This window comes from Drosophila biarmipes, chromosome 2R (genome assembly GCF_025231255.1).
Source record: "Drosophila biarmipes strain raj3 chromosome 2R, RU_DBia_V1.1, whole genome shotgun sequence".
In the NCBI taxonomy this organism is placed as follows: domain Eukaryota; kingdom Metazoa; phylum Arthropoda; class Insecta; order Diptera; family Drosophilidae; genus Drosophila; species Drosophila biarmipes.
Window position 1 is genome coordinate 11,907,153 of NC_066615.1, and position 25,907 is coordinate 11,933,059.

The following is a 25,907-nucleotide window of genomic DNA, read 5'->3' on the forward strand; positions in this document are numbered from 1 at the left end:
TTAAGAATTGCGCACATAAAGCATTTTGTTGTCAAACTGATTTCTGATCATACATAATTTTTATCTTGATCCAAATAAGCCTTACACGATCAGAACGCCGCAGCCCGGTGCCGCTGCTGATGCCGGGACCCTAGGGCCACAGAAACCAGTAAGGCTTCATCGATACCACGCGGAATACCGCGCCGTCGTTAATGTATGCATGCGTGGTCAGCGGCGATACATATTTTTTTTCGGCCGATCGTAGCTGGGTCTTTTAATGGCGAATTCGCCGAGCAACAAATGAGTCCCGGCCATATGCAAAATGTATCGAAATTATGAGCATATTTCCCCAAAAAAAGATCGCTCTGCTCTGGGGCGTTTCAAATGCTTTGCCTTATTTGTCGCTCCGGTGACGCCCCTCGCCCACAAAAAACGATGAAAACGGCTAAGTGGCCGACACTTAAGTGCACCATAAAAATCGGAACGCATAAATCATCCCCAAAATCCACATAATAATCGGTTAAATGGATGTCCGAAACACGAGTCGGCGATTACTATCGACCCCAATGTCTTGGGCATGGCTCTGAATTGACACAAAAATCAAATCAACTCTTTACGGCCATAGTTATGAACCTGGGTGTTTTATTGGCCCTCGTTAACTTTCGGGAATATCAATTTGGGTCTGATTATTATTCCAGGCGTTCCATTGATTACGCGATAACTATCAATAAAGAGGATATCCCCGATGATCCGCAGCTGTTAGGTCCGCAAGCTAAGCCATAAAGCTGCGTCTCATAACCATAAGTCAGTTGGTCGATTTCTTATTACGAAACGATTACAAAGATGGGCTTTATTGACCGGAAAGCCAGCCAAAAACGGGAAACTTGAACAATAGACCGCAATAAAACATAAATTACAAATCAAAAAATCAAATTTCTGTCAACCTAATCAATCGAAGACTTCTCCTTTTGTGTTTTTAAGTAATAATTAAAATGAGAAACCTTATAGTAATTGTACACATATGATTAGTTGGCCAGAAATCAGAGAAATTTACATTTAAAATAATAAATTTAAAAAGAATTTTAGATTCATAAAAATTCATTGAGTACCAATAATATGAATTTCTTGTGCTCAGTAAATAAAAGGAAAACAATGTAAGTTATAATTTATTTTATAAAATAAACAATGAAATCTTTTGTAAGCCGAATGTGTTTCCTTGTTGTATTACAAAACATGCAAGCATTTACCCAAAAATAAGTTTCCTGTACATTTCTTTGCTTCCTTGACCCAGTTTAAATGGCGAAAAGCAATGAAAGACCCGGCCGAATCGTACATACTCCACAAAATGATGCCCCATGTTTGCCTGCCCCGAACTTCCCTCCCACCTGAGCGGAGGGGCACATAAATTGGCTCCCAATATCCACAAAACGACAGTAAACGGTCATTTTTATCGAAATAATTGCATTTTTTGTTTGTTGGCTGTGCGAGCAGTTCGACTGGCTGTTTTTGACTCCGACTTTGGCATTGGCAGCGAAAGTTTTGATTGCGTTCCGCTGGCGTTAGCAGGCCGTGGATAATCCACTCCGTTTCATTACGAGCTCGGAGTGCAGACCGCCGGAGGGCCGGGCCAAACGAGCCTCTGATTGTGCATACGCACGAAATCAATAAATAAAAGAGCGGCCAGAAATTGCCCGGTCTTCGGGGGACCCAGGCTCCAACCGCCAGCGAATGGAGGCCCACGCCGCCGCCCTCCCCGTCCCCAGGATGCAGCCCCTCCAACTTCGGCCTGATGCGCGGCCATAACTCATTTCATTATTGTTTTGACATTTTATTTATTGAATGCGAACAGGCCCCCACCCTCCTCGACTCGGAGTCCCTTCTCCTGGGCTTTTCCTCACGTGTAGTCCCCCCGGATCCGCAAATGTTTTGTGCAAATTGTTAACGGGCTTGTTTCATTTTAAGGGCCTGGTAAGTGAGTGAAATCAATGCCTGCGATGCGCGTGTGTGGTCCCCGCGACGGGCCTGCAAACCAAAGACTTAGGCAACGAACTTGGGGCCGAGGCGACCCGAGAAAAGTGTTTTTCGAGCAAACAAACGAAATACTTATGGAAATGTTACAAGGCAACACAACAAGACGGAAATTTACATAAATTGCCCTCAAATCAATTTGGCCAGCAGGGTGAACCGGTTCGGGGCCAATGGCTTTTATGAGCAATTCTCTTAACCTCCATTCAATGGAGCCGAAGCCTCAATTAATGATCCGTAGAGAGAGTTTTCAATTAGACCTCCATTAAGATCGTCCATTCCAAATGGAGCACTCCGCACTCTTCCCACGCGACACTGCCACGCCCTCGCCCACGTGCAGCCGCCCTGCCTCATCGATTGGCCAAATGCCAAATGGCTGACAATTAATGCACACCTCGCTGCACTTAGCGACTTGATAAATTGGGTGTCCCCAATGCGGCGCAGGAGTTATGGAAATTAGCCTGCCGCAGCGAGTTAATGGAGTCAAAACGCTTATAAAACTCATATGCCCTGCCGACTGCGGCAGCTGCAACGGCCAGAATATGACAATATGGCTGGAAATTAATCTTGCATAGAGCCGGAGACGGAGATCCAAAGCCCCCGGTCTCCAGTCGTCGGTCCGCCGGGAGAGAGGGCGTAGGATCGTAGGACGGCAGGAACGTCTAGGCAGGATGTGGACTGCCATTGTCGCCCGGTTTCACTCGGTCGTCTGAGACTCTCTGAATGTGAACTTGATTATGTTTTATGAGACTCGCTGCCGATGCCCGGGCTGTGGCAGTCACTGTTGCATTGCGTTGCATGCAGCAGATGCTGCAAATCCGCCAACTAAGTTGCATCTGTACGCCATTAGATGTCGCCCATAAATTGTGGTATCATTTTTTATACGCTCTCCGGACCGGCCAGCCAAATGACCCAAGAAAGGGGATCCCTTTTCGGCTCTGATACCCGGTGGGCGTTTATCTGTTTGCCACTCTTTGATTTCATTATTCAGTTTTCCCCCACTTAGAGGCTCGCATTCTATAATTTTATCCCATTTGGAAATCAATATATTCTGCAGATAAAGGCTTTGAGTTAATCTTAGGTCAATCAATAACCTAAAGGTTTTTTGGGTCGAGTGATGACTTTCTAGGATCGCTCTCTAGTCAAATAGAAACTCAAAAAAACAGCTTAAAAAATAACTAAACAATTGAGCATCAGACTCTAAGCCTTTATTTTAATTGGATTTTGACAACAATTTACGATTGACAAAATAAAAATAAATAAAATAAAAAATATTTGTAGGCTTTCATTCGACAACAGGGCCTTTTTTCAATAGTTAATTAAAGTTCGATAACAAGTTGATAAAATGTTGATACCAAATCTCGATTTTTTCGATGATATATCGATTAAAAGTTGATGAATTTGTCATGCATGACAGTTATGACCATTTAATTTGATCATAAAAGTTTTTTTGATAAACTTCTGATGACATACTAATAACTGGTATTGAAGGGTATGAATTCGGTAACCTAATGCTACACAACAACTTAATCATTTCAAAAGATAATACATGTTGCATTTACAGTAAATAGTTGTACAGAAACTTATTACTAACAAATTACTAATAATTGTTTGTTTTGCAAAGGAAAATACATTAATCCGAGCACCTCGCTCCAAAGTCCACTGTGCCTAACTCCCACGCAGCCTTCGCCCTCAGCTAAGCACCCTGCATCCTACCCCCAAAAGCCCGACCCTTACGCCCCTGTTTCGGTATCATTGTTGATGACATTTATGTCTTAATATTTTTGCAGCCCAAATGCAAATGCAGTGGCACTCAGGCAGTACCGTTAGCCAGCGCCATTAGCCAAGTTGAGGGGCTCAGCGGATCTACACACACACTTATGCCAGCCATTAATTTCCATTTATGGATTAAGCCAGTGAGCGGACCGACCAGCGGGGGGTGTTCCAGGGGCGTAGTCGGGGGGCTGGGGAGAGGGGCCCGGCCCGCACGCACAAAGCCTTTAATAAATGCATCGCCATTACGAGCAGCACATGCTTAGGAGCAGCAAGGAGCAGCAACATCATCAGCAGTTGCTCCTTTGAGCCACAGTCAAGTCGCGGCCAGATGGCACAGCTGGCGAACAACTCAATTGGCCTCGTGGTTTCGGCTTCCCAGCTCCTCCGATCCTCAGCTCCTCAGTTTTCCCGAGCTGCTTATCGCCAGTTGCCGTTGTGTGGCTGCAAATTCTGGAGCTGCACTCTCTGCCACAGAGTCGCAGTCGCAGTTGCAGCTTTCCATCTGCCCCATCGCAGCCACTCGCCCCAAATCTTTAAATGCCGCTCATGTGATTTTTCTTGGTCGCAGCGGAATGGAATGGAGTCCCTAGGATTAGCGCGAGTGAGTAATGATTGTGGCCTGCGCCGGCGACGGAGATGAAGATGGAGGCCGGAGCGATGTGGACCGAGGGAGATGTGCTCATATGAGGACGACGATGTGGCAGCAAGTAATGCACGAAGAATTTACCAATCGTTGAATTTAATAATTTGCAGAAATGGTATGGTAAATCTTATTGGATTATATCTGTTATATATTTAATGAACGGATAGATATCATTTCCCTCAATACATTTAAGTAATTAAAATACTTTCTATGCTTAGAAAATCGTCATCATATAATATTCCATACGAAGATATCAGAGACGAATCATTCCTCTTCCTATAGGCAGACTTGAATCTGTTTAATTAACGTATTAAAATTTAAACTAATAATAATTCATTGAATACCAATAATAAAATATATGTTTATGGAGTTAAAATACTTTCCTTGCTTAGAAAATCCTCATCATATATGTAATATTTTACTTAATAGGCATGAGAGAAGAATTACTCCTTTTTCTATAGACAGACTTTAATCTATTTAACGAACTTTATTAATATTTTAAACTAATTTCAAGTCAAAACCCAAGTAAAGTACGCATGTTAAACAATAAGTGTTCCCAAAGCAAATCAAATGATATAAATAAACACAGATTGCATTCCAGGAACTCAAGCAATTGGTTACTCCATCGTTTGAAGAGTGGACTTGCGCCTGATCCGGGATCGTGGATAGCTATGCAAACACTCTCGCCAGCGAATAGTCAAAGTCACACAAGGCCTTGAAAGGCCTTCCCCAAGCCAAAAAGACCGACCCCACCCCCACGCACACCCTTTGGGCAACTGTAACGCCCCTCGGGATGATGAGTGTCCAGTGGGCGGGGAAGGACGAGGCCGGGCCTGGAGATGGGATGGGACTGCCGCTGTTGATATTAATGTAGCCCTGTCCGAGTGGCAAATGAATGCCATCAATCAACGCGGAGCGTGCGCATTCACAGTTTGCTTCGAGGACAAATACAAATACGAGCCCAAACGCAAATACACGAAAACAAACACCAGTACAGGGAATATGAGTGCGCGCATGCGCAGAACGCTTTGGTTTTGAAGGAAAGGTCTGCTAACCAAACAAAGCATGGCAGCCGGCACTGGGAGAAATCAGGCATCGATTCGTAGGAGTTACTATCAAAGCAGCCTACTTTTGACAGTTTAAAAGGTCGTGTGTCACTTTTATTAACTATCACAAGGTGTTTCTATATATGCATCTCAAAAGATTTCCCTACAGATTTAATGATCTTTTAGAGCTTGGAAGATCTACATATAATTCAGTAATTTTTTATATAAACGAAAGTGGAGGTTTAAAGGAAAGATATTAAATATAATACAACTTTTTTGTATAGGGCATATCTGGATTAAAAAAGGATTAAACTCAAGAATTAGCTCCTAAACTTCTAACCCATAAAACTACGGGTAACTTAGTTACTAATTACGCTCTAGACGTTGTACAAATTAAGACATTTCGAACTTAAGATCGTATTGCCAGCGCTACCCCATACGATTCCACGTGTTACAAGGTTGATAATGGTAGATAAGTGCATCCTGAACAAAAGGATAATTTTAAGAACCCCCAACTATTGCTTTCCAGTGCATTGTCCTGATGAAGAGCCACAGGGCCAAGGGCCCGCACTTGACAAATGTGAGAGTGCGAAAAGCGCCCTGTTCGGGCGCCATTAATTGTTTCGCCGGGGAGTGGGGCTGCGATTATCGAACGCCATGTTGTCAGAGCTGTCCCTCTCGCTCGCGCCCATTAGGTGACGTCTTAATTGCCAACTCCGCGCTGCGGCGGGGCGTTATAAATGAAATTTATGTTTTCTAGCAATTTATTACTTGGAAAATAACATTTATATAGAGCTTATTGCACAAGCCACCGATTGGAGGCCTGATCGTGCTGACAAGGCTGTGCCACGCCCCACTTCGGGTTGCCTTTGAGCTTTTGATGATGTAGGCCCGGCCGAGGCAGCCGGCTTCGTTTTCAGTGATCTAGCCATGTGCGCAGCCCCTCCGTCTTGCGGGCCCCCTCCGCCAGAGATCCCACCGATCTGGTCTGCCCACCCGACTTCGATTCCACCTGAGATAAGCCCTGGTCGGGCGTCAGTTTTCCGCTTTCCAGCCGGCTTCCTGCAGCTGAGGCTCTGATTTAATTTGGGCTCCTTCTGGTCTGGCCGCGGCTTTTAGCCAAGCGGGTCAACACGGAGGTTCAGCAAATGTCCCAAATTTGTTTGGCCCGTTGTTGCGCTTGCAATTCGTTAACTGATCTGCCGTTGTCAATATATTTTATTTTGTCTTCGATTATTTTCTGGGGCTACGGCGGCCAAGTACGTGGGTTCACTGGGGAATTTCACGGTACTGTTAGCTAAGCAACTATTGCAAGGATCTGATAGGTAATTAAAAATAAAATATTCATCGAGTATACTGAATATTTAGTGCAATCTTGCCTTTAAAACGTATTAAAACTAGTTATATAACAGTGTTTCAAAATGTGTAAAATGTAAATTCATTACGGAGACCTCTTATTATAATGAACTTTATTTCTCGAGATATCCCTTCATGGTTCCCAGAGCATCTAGGTATCGTTTGAAAACCCAACAGCTTTGATTTAACCTTTTTTATTGCACTTATCGTCTTTTGTGCATCTCGCTACTCTCGTTTTTCGTGCCCAGCAACATGACAGTAAAAACAATATCCATGAAAATAAACAACGAAAAAGCGCTTGCCCCAACCGAAACCAATAAAAAAGTCAGAGACAAAATATCGAATCATAAAGCATTTTGACATTGTTACAAGTCAGCGGGAGATATTTCACTTTTAACCTTTCGCTTGACTTTTCCGCAAGCCGGGCAAATGCAAAAAACAAGGCCAAGCCGTGGGTGGGGGCACTTTTGGATACCGCGTACTTGTAGGTATTTTAAATAGCCTTTAATTTGCTCCCTCGTTCCGAGTGCCAGCACAGTGGAAATGCAACAGCATTTGCAGCAGTGCGTGAGCCGTGGGCAGTCGGCTGCTGGATGCACTGGGTACAGTGCGGAACATCCGTGCCAGTGCACTTGCTGGTGATTTATAGAGACCGTGCGTGGTTGCAGCATGTGAAAAATGAATACGAGATTTATAACATCAGCCTAATTGAATGTTTGATCCTGGGCATAAATAACCAAATTAATGAAAATGATTTTTAATAAATTTCTCAATTGCATGTTTACCCCCGCAGATGCCGAGCTCCGAGTCCCTGGCTCCAGCCCAGAGCCCCGACTAGACACGCTGCGAACTCGACGATGTCCTGCTGGGCATGAGTAATGTTCCTCTATTAGCCGCCGCATCACTCCGGCTAATGGAGGAGCTCTGGGTGCACTGGGCACTGCCGAGCCGCGGGATCCCCTGGATCCACTGCCGCCTTCGGTGTGTCATTCACCCGCTTAATTATGAAGAAATGCATCCCTTTTGCGATAATTAATGGCGCCATTCGCTGCTCGGCAGCATTTTCGTTGGTCTTAGCTCAATTCGCGGATAATTGGGGCGGCAACATTGTAGCCGTGTCCCAGCTTCCAGGTTCCTGTTTTCAGTTCCAGGCTGCAGGTTCCTGCTCCCGCTAACCCATGTTCCCATTTCCTTGGGCTCCTGCGCTTTTGATTTCCCGCGAATCTGATCGCCGCATTTTTGGCGGCATGCCCCGCTTGACAACTTCAATTAACGATGGCCGAGTGCGTGTAATTAGCGCATTTCGGTCCCTAAATCCCCCATATCGCCCCTTTTGGCCGTTTTGCCCAGTCGAACTTTTACCGAAAATGAAACGAAATACACGAATCTTACGGTTTTGGCATACTTTGTCAGATATACTTGTATACACAACTGGTTCTCCTCCCCCAAGAGCGAAAAAAAACAAAATAAAACACTGTCCCTCGGCGAATTTGGGCAGTCGGGAGCATCGAGATATCATCAATCGATAATGAGGAAATGGAAGCCGTTTGTCATCGCCTGCAATCGCGAATGAGTTATGTGCAGGCATGTCTTTGTTGGCCAGTTCCCCGACAGGAAAACAACTATAAATGTCGCAGACTAGGCAAAGGGTCTCTGCCTGGAATAGCTAATGCCATAATGGGCACGTTTTGACTTCACTTTGAAGAGTAGTTCCCATTGGAGATACCTCTTAAGGAATCGAAAGGGTATTCAAGACAATTGGGAAGGGTTGAATATATTGGTAAATAGTTGATAAACTTCAGGGCTATACGAGTATTGTGGTAAATTTATATTTTCTAAGGATTAGGAACACTGTCTATAAGGACGCATACAATTTGATCAACTTCAGGGAACAATCGAAAAATTTTCTAGACTTAAAAAATCGGTTTGAATAAATATTGTAAAGTATTATAATATTCATACAAAGAACCATTCTTAAAGGACAGATACCAAGGACTTCGTTATTTGATTGATTTAGGTATTCAGGGAAACTTATAGTACTATTACAATCTCTTCGAATAAGGACCACTATCTATTATGACATAAGAGTCGTGTAAGAGGTATCTAGCTGGCCAAACCAAAATTCCCACTTGTTGTTCATTCAACCCACTGACAGCTAATGAATTGTTGAGTTTTCAATTTTGAATATTGAAGAGAAAAATGCATAAATCAGCTGGCGGCGAGGGGAAACAATTCAAAATATGCGGCACCTGCCACAGGCCACTCACTCACCCACTCCTCGGAGGCCCCACCTGCGATAGCCGAAATTCGAATTGAAATGCATACCCCGTCGCCCAGACATGACGACAATTTGTCTACGATAATCCCGATGGAGGGACACTAATGACGCACCACTCGAATTTATAGTTCCGGCTGCAGTTGCGGATAGGGAGAGAAGCCCCCGAGGGCAGACCCCGAAAGTAAAAGTGTGCATGCCTAATGCACTCCCTTCGAAAGGCGGAAAGAACTCCAGAAGAGCTGACAACAATGGCAGCGGTTTTGGTTTGGCTTTTCGTTTTTGGGGCGGGGACGATCATGGCTGCCTGGCTTGGGGCAATCAAAAGCACATCACGATTGCGAGGATGAAATTGAAGCCGCCTCTGTGTGTAAGCTCCCGGCCCCGCCCCCTCCGCCTGCTCAATTGCTACACACGAAAATAATTTGTATATATTTTTAGGGTCGAAGTATTTCAAAATCGTTGGTCTTATCTCAAAACAATCTAAAACTTAAAGGTTCCTTTGGCTTATTAATATATTTCTATTAGTTAAATTAAATAAAAATAACAATAAATTAGTAAATAACAATGAGTATAAATACTACAATTATTTGAGGAAAAGAATTCGTTCTCAAAAACTTTTCCTTTGTGATTATCAACTCTACCGGGAACTAACATCATCACCTTCTTGGAGCCCTTGACAGGCATAAACGAATAACACTTCGTTTTTGAGCAAAATATACAAACACAAAGTTTTTAAATCCTTAAATTTAAATCTAAATCAAACTTCTGCAAGTGAAAATATTGATTTGTCAATAGTAGGTGCAAAACATACCACTAGATACTTTTTCTTTCCGTGCAGACCGTACTGTCTTTATCTCGCCCGGCTCCTCACTCAGATAAACTGTTGCCAAATCTCGAACTTGGTCAGCGGGCAGCGCACATTCGCATCCATTCGCTCGCGACAGCATCATGCGAATTTAATTGAATAAAGTTTTGTAAGAGTTTTGTAATTGCCCCGGCAGATTAACAAAACGAATGCAGATAGCGGCCATCTCGTAGTGTTCCCCACTGATACGAGCCGGGCCGGGGACGCGGTGGTTTCATGTCTGGCCAGGAGCCATAATTGAGATGCTTTTGAGGCGATAATAAATTATGAAGGCAGAAAATGAAACGAAACAAAGCGAGGTAAATCGAAAGCAAAATAAGCGCCAAAAGCCGGGCCAAGAAAGTAAAATGTCGGCCCGGGAGAGGTGAGTGGACCCTATCGTTCGTGTGGGCAGGGAGAAGCCGGCGCAGAGACGATTAGGCCAGGGTTTAGGCCAAGTCTGCAGGCCATAAATTATACATTGTATTTTCGATTCGGGCCAAAAGCTAACGGGACCCGGCCCGCCAAACGGTTAGACGGGCCAAAAAAAGGGAAATCGAAAGTGCATCGAACCCGCTTAAGGATTAGCCTGGCCCAGAATCTGCAGGTTTTCGGAGGCGGAGTTCCTTGAGCGCTAAAGTATAGCCTTTTAATTGAATGCTTAGGCTGGAACGCCGAGCTTATCGCCAAACAGAGCCATATGCATACGCACAAAGGGACCCATTAATCACGGAATCAGCCTTGAATGTAAATTAACTCGATTGATTTATATCGCCTGAGTAACAGGCGAAGAACTTACACATCTGTTTTTGTGTAGAGATTGACTATTGAGTTGACTAAAATTTACATATTTTATGAACGAACTTTTTGCAAGATCAGTCAGAGTGTTGTCTCCTCTTAGAAAGTATAAGAAGGCTGCAAAAAAGCTATTATTTTAAGACTAAACTTATTATGGTAGGCATCCCCTGAGGATTATTTAGTTTACTTGGCTTAAATGGGGAATATATCAACAAATTTGGTGTGTTCAGCATCTAGTACAAACTCATAGTCCCATTTACATAATTTCCCGGCAAATATTTCCATGACAGGCATCGAAACTATTTTATAATTCGTCGATTTCGCAATGGAAAGCGTTTTGTTCGGCAAAAAGTAATTGAGAACTGTCATGCAATCTGATATGATTGCAAATGCGAAGTGCACATAAATTCGCTGGGACTGTCCTCGGTTTCGGTTTTAGTTTCGGCTTCAGCCTGGGATTGGGATTGGAGCCCGGCTCGGGACTCGGCATTTGAGTGTTTCACTCTGGCCTGGCATTTAGTAGACAATTAGCTGCATTGCGTGTCCGGCGCTCGCAGGGGGTGGCGGGTGGCGCAGCTCCTAAAAACCCGAGACTCGTGAGTAAGCCACGTCCTAATGGTCAGTCGCTGCAGGGCAGCCGCAGTTAGGGCCCGGCCAATCAGCTCGGTCCCAGCTTGGCCCGCTGCTGGTCCACCCCACTTCCTGGTTGCAACAGGGATCCCGGCTAGTGCAGTGCTGCTAACTTGGCTAATTTGCAGCGGTTTAGGCCACATTTTTAAGGAGTTTTCTAATTATATCATCTTCGATAGAAAGTAAGTACCTCATTGGAAACATATAGTATAGTCCTTTGTACAGTACTCAATAAAGTTCATTTTTAAAAAATATTTAGACTAATATATGTTAAGAAAATCGTATATCACTCATGCGCAATGTTGTCTGAATCTGCATATTCTTAAGGATTGATTTTTTTAATTTCAAGAAGTAAATTTTAATAAGAATTGCTAGTTAGTTACTATTGGTACAAACTTATAAAGTGATTCCCTTAGTCTTGCTTATAAATATGCTTAAATTCTATATATAAACACATAAATAAATGTTTTAAGTACTAAAAAAAATAATAACTTTCATAGGTAAACAGGCAATTATTTATAATTTAAAATATGCATGAACTGCATAGATATATTTTGTTTTACACATTTACACAAAGGCTGCAGACGTGGTTTTTTATGTTGGGTTCAGCGATTTTAATGTTTGTTTTCCCTCTTTTTTTGCAAACCTATTACCATGCTATTTTTAGCCTTTTTAATGTACGAGATTGTTTTGGACAGCAATAAATTGGCACCACTAATAAAAACACAGGCTCAACAACAACAATCGCCTAGACAGCAGCGTGACTCATAAAACCGCGCTCAGGCAGCTCGGTGGGGGAGGGGTGTGGCGGTCGAGGGGGGAGGGGCGGTAAGGGGCACAACAAAAGAGAACATCGATTTGTGGCAGCGCCTGCGCAAAGCGTGAAATTTATGCGACCCACACGCAGCGCCACTCACGACCGCTGCAAACGTTCACCAATCCGAAGACCGGGGACTGAAGACTGAAGACTGAAGAATCGACTCCGAAGACTGAGTACCGAAGATCGAAGAGGACCAAGGCGAAGCTGGTGAGGAGCAGCCGGCGAATTTCATTTCTCGCAATAAATCCATGACTGATTTATGTACTGCACAATCGTTACAAATCACAAACGTTTACGTTTACTGAATGAACGTCCGTCGGCAGGCTTATCTTAGTGTCTGTGTGAAGTGCACTGGGAAAAATGTTGTTTGATTTGGGATATTCAAAGGCATTTTATAAAATATTCATAGTTTTTAACTGAAGAAAGCAACTTCTACACAAGCAATGACACAATTACTTCGAAAATCAAATTTATAGACTAAGAAAGTATGCTAAGTTTTTAAAGCTGATTTTATATTTTAATGAAATAAAAATATATATATGGAATACACAAAAAATCAGACCTAAAAAATCATCGAATCATCATTGAATCATAATCGCAACATCAATCCTCCTAAATCATACATTCACCAAATCAACGATTTATCTAATCATAAAATCACCGAACTATTAAATCCTCGAATCATTAAACCGAAAAATTATTGAATCATCAAAATATATATATTTTGGCACTCTGCAATATAAAAATAGATAATGGTAATGATCGTAAATTACATTTTTGGAACAAAAGTTTATATCAGAACTTTTGGATGTAGAATAAGCGATCATCATAATCTTTTCACTTCGGCTAGAAGATTTTTTCTTTGCTATAATAATATCAAAAGAAAAAAGTTTTTTCCAGTGTGCCTGAGCATCTGCCTGAAAAAGTGGGGAGGTGGGTAAAAAGTAACAGTGCTCCACTCACGTGCTGGCCTTCAGCTTCAATCAGCCCAACAGCACTCGTCGTGAAGCTCGAGTTGCATTTGAATTAATTAAAACCCTCGACGCAGACACGAGTCCGCAAGAGCTCAACGAGAATTTGTCAACTAAACAAGGCGCAGACTTTTGTTCGAGCATATACTGGGTGTCTGGCCCTACACATGTAGCACTTTATCGATCTCAGAGCAATTGAAAGTTCACCGAAAGCCAACTGCAAACCACAAGTGACGTGAACAAAATCGATCAGCGACAACGGCAGCAAATAAACAGAAATGAAAAGAACAAAAGCTCTTCGCTGGAGTGCAGGGTGCAATGGCAACCAAGGAATGGCAGTGGATCGGGAGATTTACATACTCGACACCCAAGGAGCTGGGGAAGCGGCAGAGGATCGCTGGCAGTGGTGCCAAGCCTCCGTCGGCAGAAATGGATTTGCTATTATTATTTTAGAAAATATTAAAAAAGAAAATTATATAATAATATAGGAAGTAATATTATCATGGTACATATATATAATCCAATTTAATGAGGAAGTAATGTTATCTTCTAATAAGTCAAACTTGAATTTTGGGCAAAAAGTAAAGATCTTTATTTGTATACATTAATTTCATCCCCTTTAAAGGGATTCCCTCCCTGCAAAAAACCCTTGTAGCAACCTGTTTTCATAGTCATTAACCCCATCTTTGATTTTGCTTCGATATCCTTAAGAAGACTCGAAACCCGCTCCCCGAAGTGGTCTCTAGAGTCTGGGATTCCATGAGCCACCTGGATAATATGTGCATTATGAAGACCAATAGCCAAAGCGGCAGCACTGATCGCCAGGCTGTGTTCGAAGTTGTTATTGTTGTCCTGCCTCCGTTGGCCACTTAAGTTGACGTCGCGATGCGCTGCTTGAGTCCCTTGACTCTCGCTGCCTGCCCAGAGGCGCATGCCTGTCCGCTGCAAGGGGGGTGGCTGATGGGGACGAGAGGGGGCTAGAGGATCGAGGGAGCAGAGCCGGGCTGGGGCAGAAGTATGACTAAATGCATGCAAGTTATTTAAATGAGACATTTTGAGAGTCCATGGCCAGGCGGCGGCATGTGAACAGCTCCAATTCTTGCCACGGCTTTTAGGCTCCCACTTGATGCACTCCCAGAGGGTATCCCAAATTCGAGCAGAGCATACAAAATGTTAAGGTCCTTTTTTTTAGGTTTTAAGCATTTAAGTGCTTGTTCAAGATTAACTAAATTTGTTTAATATACTTATAAAGTAATAACCCTAATTTTATTGCTATATTTCTTATACGATTTATTTATTTCTTAAGTAAAAATGAGTTAATTTAATTTTCTTATTTTAATGGGTTTATGATCAAAAATACAAATTATTTTAAAGGACGTAAGGAGTAAATGATAATAAAAATTGTGAAGTACTTATAAGACAAGGGATACCTTTCACAAACCTTTGGGAACATATTGTAGATAGATATATTTTATATCATTTAACAAGTAGGAGTAGAGTATTTCCCGAGCGACTGGAACATCCCATATCCTTCCTCCACTCAGCGCATTATCTCGCAGCTGGGCCAAGAGCAATGCGAACTATTTATGTACATTTTGCCGTGGCGGCTGTCACTTTTGGGTGGCTGCCTCCGCGGTCACAGTCTCAGGCGCAGTCGCAGGCGCAGTCACACTCACAGTCACGGTGGCGAAGGCGGAGGCGACTCCGAAGGGCGGGGTCGGAGGGGCCGTGCTAATTGTGTCGCTAGTGTCAGATTTATGTGGCCCGATCAATCGGTAATATATGCCGGGGCGATCGGAACCCCCAGAAGGTGATGGCTGGGGAGCCCCAGCGTCCCCGAGTCGGGTATCAAATTATAATTCAATTTACGAAAAGACAAGCGACCACCGTGGTGGCCGCTAAACACATTCCTAGCCAGTTGTCGGCCGGCGGGATTGGCCCATAAATTGTCCAAATTAATTCATAGTGGCACCAATGGCGACACCTACTCGTTGTCACCGTTACACCTCGACCATCTCCATCTCCAGAGCCCGACGCCCCACTCCTGCGCCCTGCCCCCTCCTCGGCGGCTCCGCCAACCGGAATGGAAACGGGCAATCGGCATGGGAGAGTGTTTACTTGGTTCGTTAGTCATAAATTTATTGGCTTTATTGAAACATCAATTTGGACACCATAGCGGACGACACCCGGCCACGACCAGTTCAAAGTTACCCGATCCAATTGTGTTCTCCGGGAGGAGATATAGATATGGCGATGGTAATGGAACTGCGAGCTGCGGAGACGAGCAGATGGGCCGGATGGGGACGCGACGGGGCCATCAAGGTGGTCCATTGGTGGGACCAACAGCAGTGCCTCCTCATTTTCGGTTTTGTTCTTGTTCTCCAGCGCCTAGAACAGGTTTCTTCTGCTCTCCCCGGCGGATCGCCGGATCGCCGGCCTTTGCGGATTCCGATTCGAACCCTCGGATCCAGCCAATCGCTCGCCGCTCGCGCTGTTAATTTCCAACAATTTTACAGCTAGTTATACAAATGCCCGGCTGTTTCTTTTCGTTTGGAAAGTCGCTGGCCCGAGGCGGGCATAATGCCGATTCGGCTGGATGATCTCATGGCCGCGGCCCGAAGAGGCGGGACAATGGGAGCGCTCAGAGTTGCCAAAGTACGATTTATGCTGCCCGGTATCTAAGTAAAGTCTTCCCGATCTGGGGTGCTCCGGCCTACTAACGACTAGCCAGGGAAATGTGAGGAAATGAATGAAATGTAGGTTCATTTTCAAAATATTGGCCAAGTATCGATCGAAAAAATTGTATCTTATTATAAATTGCGTATATCAAACGTAATGATTGTTTTTAATCAAGTAAGTAAAATGGAAAAACTTATATAACTCAAAATTTCAGATTAAAAACAAGTCTCTTTGACTTACTAAAATGAGTGTTTAGTGACATACTCATTTTTATTTATATCCACATAATAAATTATTAAATTAAATCTGTTTGATTCTTATGACATTGTTCATAAATTTATAACTTAATCTTGTTATTAGAACTTTACGTCAAAAATAAAATATTTTAAAAATAAAAGTCCCAAAAATCGAAGTTTCACCGATAATTGAAATCTATTTTGTAATATTATTTGCATTGTTGATATTTGCCTTGATTTGTTCCCTATTGAATAACGTTAAAAAATTATCTATAATTATTTTTTATTTAAAATAAGTAGTTTAAGTTCCAAAGTTGTCATTTTACATGGTCCCGACAATTGCTCTACAGAAGGTTCGCGTCATGGCTAACAACATGTTAACTACACCATAGATGTAAGTAACATGTATAAATGTAAATAAATGCTTTTCCTTGAAATTTTAAAATACAACAAACCGAGCTTACAAATATTTTCTAAAGAACACTACAGTAGTTTTCAAGAGTTAAAACGTAAATAAAACCACCGGTTTTGTAAAAACACCCATTAGATTCGCTTACAGCATAAAACAGACTTAATGGTAACGAAAAAGCCATTACTATGATCGCTCCCTCAAATGCCAATTAAAAATCAAACAAAATTAAAAATACCGATAAAGCTGATGACAATATATTGACGAGTATATCTGGAACTTTTATTTGTGCTATAGGCCATTAAAGACTCCTGTGGCACCCACGAAAAATAACCAAATCATGCAACAAACTCGTAAAGACCCACCATTCTGTGGAAACAGATTGCTGCTTGTAAAAGTTTACATCGGGATAACAGAGTGCCGTGTGCGCAGTCCTTGGAGGGGGGCGAGTGGGCGGGACTGGGTCCCACAGGACCTTCGCTATAAACAGACGAAACTCAACAGGTTTAAGCTCAGTTGGCTCTGGTCGCTGCTAGCATTCAACCGCGGAAACCGAAGGGAAAAGTACGGCGAGCGCAGGGAAAACTCCCACGTACGGAAAACTCACATCGTGAGGGCCTAACGACACATTCCTCGCTCTTGTCGCTAATAGATAATTGAATTTTTTGCCATTGTTGTGTGGGAATTTAATGCGTGGCTTTGTGCAATGCGAATTAAAGAAACTTTTTATGTGCGTGCTGGGCGATTGATTGGAAACGCGCCGCAAATATAAATTCCCATAAGTTACAGCTGTGAAATATAGAAATTAATAGAAATATCCTGACAGTTATGCCATTATTTTCAAGTGTAGGCAATTAAAACTTTAATCAATAAATGTGCCCATGATAAGTGTGAAAAGTAAACCAACCAGCGGACGTTACGACAATAGAAACAACAGAGGATAAAGGATATGTGTCCACATAGATACATGAACGCAGGCCATTGCGCAAATTGTTTACTTTGGCGCTACACTGGGCGAAACGCGGGGTTCCGCCTGGGGAGCAGCAATCAAATGTGCTTTCAATTAAACTCAACCCCCAACCCCTTTCCTAAACACCCACCCTCCTCCTGACGGCAACGCTTGGTTGCCTGGCTGCTCATCCATCAAATTTGTCGTCCTCCGTCGTCCTGACGTCCTGACGTCCTGACATTTGTTTGGCGGCCAGCGAATGGGCGGCCACCGGAGTGGGGGGCGTGGCCCGGCCACCCATATGTGCTTATCTGCTATTTCTCGCAATTATTCTACGCGCCCTCCTCATTATGGCCCCATTGAAACTCAACAAGTGTCGCCGGAGTGAAACTATCAGATACAAATTGAACACGCAACAATTATGTACAGTCCGCAGTCACAGTGAAATTCGCACTTCCATTGCACTGAGAAGAAAACAATACCAATACCTCTCCTTTGTTTACTCTTATTACTTCTAATATGAAGAAAATACGCCTCAGGATTTGTTCTTATTTTACAAAAAAAATATATATATCTATGCATTTTAGCCTCTTTTGTACCACAGTGACGTTCAAGTTTTTGAACATATCTTTACCATTTTTCACACAAAAACTTTTAGGTAAAAGTGACTAATAGAATAGTTAAACGTTTTTAACAACCCAATTGTCAATTTGACCAACAAAACAGATATTTTCACAGAATGAAATGCACATAGCGTACCCTTTTATTGTAGTTTCATATGTATCATAGGTACAAAAAAGGTTTGCGGCACTATTTTGAATAGAAAACTATAAGCTACTTTCAGTTTAATCCTAACACACGAGTATTAAATTGAGGCTTTCATGCGAATTTGATCTGATAATTTTTATTTTGTGCCAACTTACTGTAAAACTCAAAGGAAATTTAGTAACCCTGCCGGACTTAAGCCCCTTCGCCAGCCAGTTTCTCTCCGTGCAGCCATCCTGTTTATGAGGCACTGGCTCTCCACATCCTCGCCTGGACAATCGGCAATATGCTAAATGGAAAAGCGCACAAGTCCGGAGAGAGCCCTGACCCCTGCCCTTGCCCCTGCCCAGCGGGCGGCAGCGGGGCTGTGAGCGGCAGAAAGCCGACCCCCAGCGTTAAGATCGACATTAGCACTTGCCAATCGAACCCTCCGATGGAGTCGCGGGTGGCCCCCGGGCAGGGCAGCCCCTCCGGCGAGGGGGGCCTGCTGCTGGTGCCGACACATCACAATCTGCAGCTCGATAAAATTTCCGTGCGCTCGATTAGTTCCGAGGATATATCGAGTGGCGGCACCGGAAGGTGTTGCAATGCCGCCGCCCGTAACCCGGCCATAAAAACGGGTCGGCGCCTGCAGCTCATGCAGGTGAGTCCTTCCACGGGAATCGAGCGAACCCGCTCTACAGGTGCGAAAAACCAACTTACCCGGAGCAGCATAAATTAGCGGCGGGGCATGCGTCTTAATTAGGTCGACTGGTCAGAGTCACGTGCCGCGGCATCCGCGGAGGGCGTCTAATGAATGTCGCGATTAGCGGGCCACGATAAAGACTAATCACGCCCCTTTGCCGCCCTTGCCGCCTTGGACACCTGCACCTCCTTTGCAATCAGCCGCAGATAACGCCGAGATTGGTGCGGGCTCTTCCTCCACAGAGCACATATTGATGGCAAATGAGAATATATGGCACAGTGGGTCAAGGGCGAGCGAAAATTACTTAAAGCTTTATGGGGAGTAACATTTAAATGGAAATAAACTTTAACTTTACAGTGAAGAAGTATCGTTTACTATTAACTAGTTTTTTTTAACCAACAAGGATTAATTTCTCAATATCATTTTACCTTTTGCTATAAAGTTAAATTGCTGTTAAGAACAAATTAAGTTCCTCAACGCCATTTTCCAGTGAAACCCCATAAGGATCGGTTCCTTAATATCATGTTAACTTTCGTCATTGAGTTAAATTGAAGTTTCGAAAAAGTTAAGTGTTCTGATTAAATTTAAAAACTGACAACAAAGAAGAATTTACCACTGAATCCTGCGAAGACCCTGTTAAGTTAACTTCACATTGAGAAAACGACTTTGTCTTTCCGAACGATTAAACGTTTTACTTACAGAAATCACACCTTAACGTGACATTGAGAAAGCAATTATAATAGTTTCGGCTTAACTGGTAGCAAAAATAATAACTAAGAAGAGTTAAGACTTAAAAGTTAAATTAAAAAAGTTAATTATAAAAGCTAATTAGTTAAATTATAGCTTTTGTTGGGGGAAAGCTAATTAGTTTAATTTAACCAAACTTAAGAAAACATACATAGACAAATACCGCGCCCACTGTAAGTGACAATTTACTCATTGACATGCGAATCCATTTCCAGATGATAATACTACCATTTATACCAATATTGGCGTTGATTGTGCAAACATCGGTGACACTGCAAGAGATCCTGGAGTACCGCTCCGCCGTGGCCGACATCGAGACGCAGGTGAGCAGTTGGAAGGGTCACTGGGTGGGTCAGCGGGTGGGTCAGGGGGCGAGAAAGTGGGTGGTTGCTTTGAGTGACTGGATGCGTCGGTGCAAAGTAGCAAACAAAGCGAGGGCGACCCGGAAATTGTGTCTTTGAGGCGTAATTAAAATTTATTACAGCGATTCAATCAAACGCCAAGTAGATGCGAGGGGCAGCCTCTCTCCCCGTTGGTCAGCGTTCACTTGACCACCACGAGAAACCTTGGCGATGTCTGTTTGCTCAGGTAAGTGCTGTCCAAGCCCCCGTGAAGCGTTCCGGAGCACGAGCTCGTGGCCAGGCACTCAACTGGGCTCTCCGGCCCACATCCCCTAACCGCCCACTTCATCCATCCATAATGCAAATGCTGGGTCTTCGCAAGAAAATATGAAAGAAGGAATGGAAAATATTGAGCGTACCTATATGAGGGGAGTTTGGGGCGGAGACCAGAGTGAATTGATAAGGACGCAATGCGAAATATGCAGCGACAGTCGCCAGTGAAAGGTGGGAGGAGGGAAGCGCTTGGGAAGCGGGAAATGGGGAGTGAAATGTGGGTGGCCGGCGAAACGAGGTTGGCAGGGGATGGTCCTTGAATAGGGACACGTACTTAGAATGCAAAGCTCACTATAAACAAATCAAGGGACGAGAAAGAAGTCATCGATGAGAGAACTTTCCAATGATCACATAATGGGGTGGCTTTGGATTTTGTACTTAAGAAAACCAAAAATTGCATACCTTAATGAAGTAAGAGCAGTAAAAAAGCACCGTGCGAAATGTAATACCATTACTATTAATGTTATTAAATCACACTGATAAGATTACTCATAGACACATTTTTTTAGAAGCTATAAAAAGGTTCAACCAAACTATCTGTTCGAGTTTCATTAAAGTAATTTAGTCAAAAGTGATTAGATTACTTATTGAAAAATATTTTCCACAAATTCAAGATCTATTTTTTCGAATTATGTAATGGAAAATAATGAGTCGTCTAGAAATTTTAGTAATAATTTTCTCTCATATATGTATGTTATAATTTTTGGAAGTGATCTATATATATTTATTGTAAGCAGCACCTTAAACAACAGCTAAGAATTATGGCCCTTGACCTAAGCGGGTATCTTGGCCTCAAAGAAAGCAGAAGTGTTGAGACATAGCTGGGTTTTGAAATATTGCAGCGGAGCCTGGCAGATGAGGGGTGCCCATTGGGTGCAGTTCCTCACGGCCAGTCGGTGGGGACTCAGAATGGTTGATTCCGCGGTCATGGTGACGTTGGCCAGCAAGGTGAGGCAGTCTCCGCTGGCGGGAGTGGGCTGTCCCGCTCTCCAGGGAAGGTATACGGCCTTTTCGCCGGTGCTCTGCCAGTAGTAGTCTACTCCTCTCTCACCCAGCTTGTTGCCGGCTGTCCAGAACTCCGGTTGGTAGGGTGCAATGACCGGCAGCCACTCGTTGATGGCATTCAGCTCAATGGAGTTCTTCAGGCTCAGGAGTCCGGCGTTGAGGGATCGACAGTGGCGATCCGACTCGTAAAAGTTCCTCCACTTGGTGTCCACCAGGAGGCACTTGTCCGCCACCTGGCTGAAGTTGGTGGGGCAGACGGCGATGGTTTCCTCGCTGGCCACCTGGTAGAGGTGGCCAAAGGCGAGGGCGACCAGTGCGAAACAAACTAACTTGGGCCACAACATCTTGAGCAACTGACCCACAGTTGGCCCGCCGGACTCTTTTATATGGCTAAGCAGCTGGGGGCAGCGATAAGTAAGCCTTCTGATAAGAATTCGTAGAATATTGAGTATACGACTGGTTCAGGTTATCTTTTTGTTATCACATTTGGTACTAGAGGCGCTTATCAAAAACTCTCAAAAATCGCCTGACTACAAGGACGCAGCAGATTAATTATGAGAATCCCCCTATACTATGCTTAGGGATTCCCCAAAAAACAGACTATTTACAACTGAGGGGCCTGACTCATTGTACTAGCTCGTTCTTCCTAAATTGATCTGAATCCCAACTACTAAAGTATTGGGATCTATTTATCTGCCGACCAGTTCCACTCCGCGTTTGCGCAATTTCTTAGATAATTTTTAGCAACAAACGAAAAGAAAAGCAACGATAACTTATCATTTAAGGTTATTAAATCTCTTTCTTCAAAGAGTTGTTTGCCTACTTTGTAATGACCTAAGCTGGCATAAGTAGAAGTACTTATATTTGTACGTAGAACAGTAGTATTAAGGAATTTAAACAAACTAACGGTTTCACTTGGACTTGTAAAAAACAAACTATATAAATATTTATATTTATATTTGCTTTGAGGGTCGTTTATTAGAGAAATGTCAATGAGTGTAGCAATTTATTTGTAATAAAATTGGTTATTATTTAATTTTAAACCTAAGCCATTGGGATTATACAAATATTTGAAAATTACATTTATTCATTATTTCTCTGCAAATTATTTTATATTTTTCTAGGTGACTATTGCCACTGACTTAGGAAAAGTAGTTACTAGGCTACAGCTGGAACGCTCCGAAGTAGCCTTCTACATCTTTACAAACGGCAGCAAACAGCGGTTAGTACTCCCCCTTTTTGACTTTGTAGGCCTCACAGCCTTATACTCGTACATATACCTTCGGAACAGGGCCAATCTTACTTGGAGATTTGCCAATACGGACCATGCCCTGAACAACATGACCACCTGGAGCGAGATCAGTGTGCCCACAGCCCCGGACGAGGATGAGGACGATCGGGAGATGATGCTGAACCGGTACGAGTTCCAGAGCCGACTGAACGAGTTCAGGGATCGGGTGCGTTTGGAGCCCGAGGAGAGCTCGATCACTGAGGTGATGAACTGGTACACATCCATCAACCGGGGATTGCTCCATCACCTCAACGAGCAGATCAAAGAAACGGACAACAGCGGCGTTTGGCGGTCAGTAAAGAGTTCCTAATAGGGTATTTCTTTTTAAAAAACGTATTTCTCATAAACATGATAGCTATCTGGTGGGATTCAAGAACCTCCTCAAGAGCATTGAGTGCCAGAACATCGCCACTTCCTTTGGCATAAGGTACTATGGACGAGGGTCCTTGACGGCTGAGAATTTTGTATCCTACATTCGATACGAATTCATGGCCCGGGAAATGATAAACTCCACTCTTAACTACGCGCCCATGCTGAAGAACATGTACACCAATATCACCAGCACCAAAAGGTTTCATCGGGCCAAACAAATGTATGTACGAAGGAGTTATTTTCTAAGTATATTGTCTGAGATGGGGACTCCTTTACAGGGGCTCCACCCTGATTAAGAACAATCCGAATGTGTCGAACGAGCGCAGTGCCATTGAGTACTACGAGCTGATGAACAACTACACCGATGACCTCAGAATTCTCCAAAAGGCACTGCGGCGTCTAATCAAGTAAGAAGATTATATATTTCACTTGGAAAACAGCTTTGCAAGGACCCGTATTTATTTTGATCAAGGGAGTATGTGGACAAGACCCTGGTGGAGGCTGACCGAAAAGAGGCCATTGGCATTGCCATTCTGGTGGTGGTGCTCCTGGTGTCGCCGGTCATCATCGTGCTGGTAAAGAATGCCGCTGCAACGATACAGGTTCTGCTCCAGCCACATTACCTGACCATTTCTCGACTCATCTCCCTCCCCTTTCCACAGCATTACGCCCTGAATCTTTCCCAGAAGGCCAAGGAGCTGAAGCGGGAGAAGCGCAAAAGCGACTCGCTGCTCTTCCAAATGCTGCCACCGAGTGTCGCCATGCAGTTGAAACAGACCCAGCAGGTGAGTGCCCCGCTGTGGGTGGAAATTAGGCAGGTCTAATTGACTTCCTGACAGGTGCCCGCCGAGCTCTACGAGGCAGTTACCATTTACTTCAGCGACATCGTGGGTTTCACTGAAATAGCCGCGGATTGTACTCCACTGGAGGTAAGTATTCCGTAGGCTTGCTTTGTCTTAATGTTATTTGCTTTTTATTTATTTTTATTTTATTTTTATTTTATTTTACCAAATTTATGCTAGTATATAATACTATGATTAATATTCAAACAAAGAAGGGAAGCTGGAAGCTAATGTCCTTCGGCCCCGATTTGTTTTTTAAATATATTATGTATTTTGAAATACTTTCCAATAATATTTAAATGGTTTATTACTAGAAATTACTTTAATAGCACCCCCTATTTTGAAATTTAATACACTTCTTATATGTATCCTTAAGGTGGTAACATTCCTGAACTCAATATACCGGGTGTTCGACGAGCGTATCGAGGTAAATTTTCCATAAATTTAATTTTCAAAGGATTTAAAGTGATTTTCAGTGGTAGCTTCGAGTAGTGTCTTTAAAAAAATAATTTGGGTATAGCAATAAATAATACTTGAAAACTCTTTTCATATTTTACAAATCTGCACCTATTTCCAACCCGAGTGCTACGACGTCTATAAGGTCGAGACAATCGGAGACTCATATATGGTGGCTTCTGGTCTGCCGGTGAAGAACGGTAATTTATGCAAATTCAGCTGTCAGTCAGTCAGTCATTTAGCCCCGCCCCCCGCACCGCCCCCGCTGTTTGAGTGCCCCAAAAAGATTTGCGCTAATTTAAATTTCGTTTGTGGCCATGCGCGTAATTTATGCCATGGAACTTTCCAAACCGCTGCCTCTGCAGGGAACAAGCACATCAGCGAGATAGCAACAATGGCGCTTGATTTGCTGGACGCCTCCTCGCTCTTCCGGATACCCCGGGCCGGAGACGAGTTCGTCCAGATCCGGTGCGGCGTCCACACGGGCCCGGTGGTCGCCGGCATCGTGGGCACCAAGATGCCGCGCTACTGCCTCTTCGGCGACACGGTGAACACGGCCTCGCGCATGGAGAGCACCGGCGAGGCCCAGAAGATACATATCACCGAGGAGATGCACAACTCGCTGCAACAGGTGGGCGGCTTCCGGACCGAGCATCGCGGCCTGCTCGATGTCAAGGTAATATGTTCGGGAAGATATTAAAAACCAGGAAAAGTTTCATATTTTACCTTAGTTTGAATCTTAATTAAAATCATAATTTTATTTTTTTTTACCACTAAGAAAAATTAAAACATCTTACAACTATAAAAAAATGTGATTATTTTTCGTACGAACTTTAATTTTTAGATAGCATTTTAGTTTTAAAGTTTGTTTTCCAAATTTAATGTACGACTTGGCGCGTTTTAAGATTTTCATTTCCGATTTTATTTGCTTTACACTCAACTTTTTAAGTAAAATTTATACACAATCTTTGGGACTCCTCTTAATGTAAAGTAATTTTCCTAGATGCTGCTAAACTGATTTAAATATTTAATTTTTAGGGCAAGGGCCTGATGAGCACCTACTGGCTGACCTGCAAGGACGGACCGGTGAGGGCTCGCGAGGAGATCTCGTGGCGGGCGGACATGCAGCCCGTGTTCCTGGACCACCTGAAGCTGCATCCGCCAACCGACTACAAGCTGCCCAAGCGGAAATGAGGCTCTGTCAAATTTCGAGCTAGGACAAATTAAAAACAAGAACTTTAAAATATAGACGTAATTCATTGATGCTTTCAATGGCTCTTTGCTAGATGTACATGTGTCCCCTCTATCTATGTATCTCGGTGTGTTTCTCTTTCTGAACTTAGATGCTTTGACGGTTAACCGTCTCTATGTAACTGCAGTGTAAAAACGAGCAAGATAAATCTAAAATGCAAACTTACATAATTTAAAAACGACTACCAAAAGTTTTTTCAATTACATTTATTACTTGGGAGAGTTTAATTTCATAAGTACAAAATTTAAAAAACAAAACTTTAAATGATTTATTTAAATTCATTAATTTTTTAAGACTTTGATTTAGTACAGAATTATTTTCCAATATTTGTTTCAGTGTTTGGTGGTGAGTTCAGTGCAACGGTACTTTCGCAAGCTTC

The 25,907-nt window shown here is 43.2% G+C and overlaps 3 protein-coding genes across 3 annotated transcripts; 2 read left to right on the plus strand and 1 right to left on the minus strand.

Moving 5' to 3' along the window:
• The first annotated feature begins 14,927 nt into the window (after positions 1-14,927).
• LOC108029905 (uncharacterized) lies at positions 14,928-25,592 on the plus strand. The gene is made up of 14 exons (XM_050887320.1): positions 14,928-14,941; positions 18,377-18,847; positions 19,852-19,959; positions 22,440-22,537; positions 22,607-22,897; positions 22,962-23,198; positions 23,257-23,385; positions 23,451-23,580; positions 23,641-23,763; positions 23,818-23,907; positions 24,197-24,247; positions 24,404-24,476; positions 24,642-24,952; positions 25,315-25,592. The coding sequence occupies exons 2-14, from the start codon at positions 18,491-18,493 to the stop codon at positions 25,468-25,470; spliced, it is 2,154 nt and encodes a 717-aa protein (XP_050743277.1). The 5' UTR covers positions 14,928-14,941; positions 18,377-18,490; the 3' UTR covers positions 25,471-25,592.
• LOC127010973 (uncharacterized) lies at positions 14,967-15,943 on the plus strand. Its single transcript, XM_050887327.1, has 2 exons — positions 14,967-15,287; positions 15,343-15,943. Exons 1-2 carry the CDS (start codon positions 15,269-15,271, stop codon positions 15,684-15,686), a joined length of 363 nt encoding a protein of 120 aa, XP_050743284.1. The 5' UTR covers positions 14,967-15,268; the 3' UTR covers positions 15,687-15,943.
• On the minus strand, positions 20,973-21,659 carry LOC108029904 (uncharacterized). Its single transcript, XM_017102394.3, has one exon. It carries the CDS (start codon positions 21,657-21,659, stop codon positions 21,084-21,086), a length of 576 nt encoding a protein of 191 aa, XP_016957883.1. The 3' UTR covers positions 20,973-21,083.
• Positions 25,593-25,907: the final 315 nt, after the last annotated feature.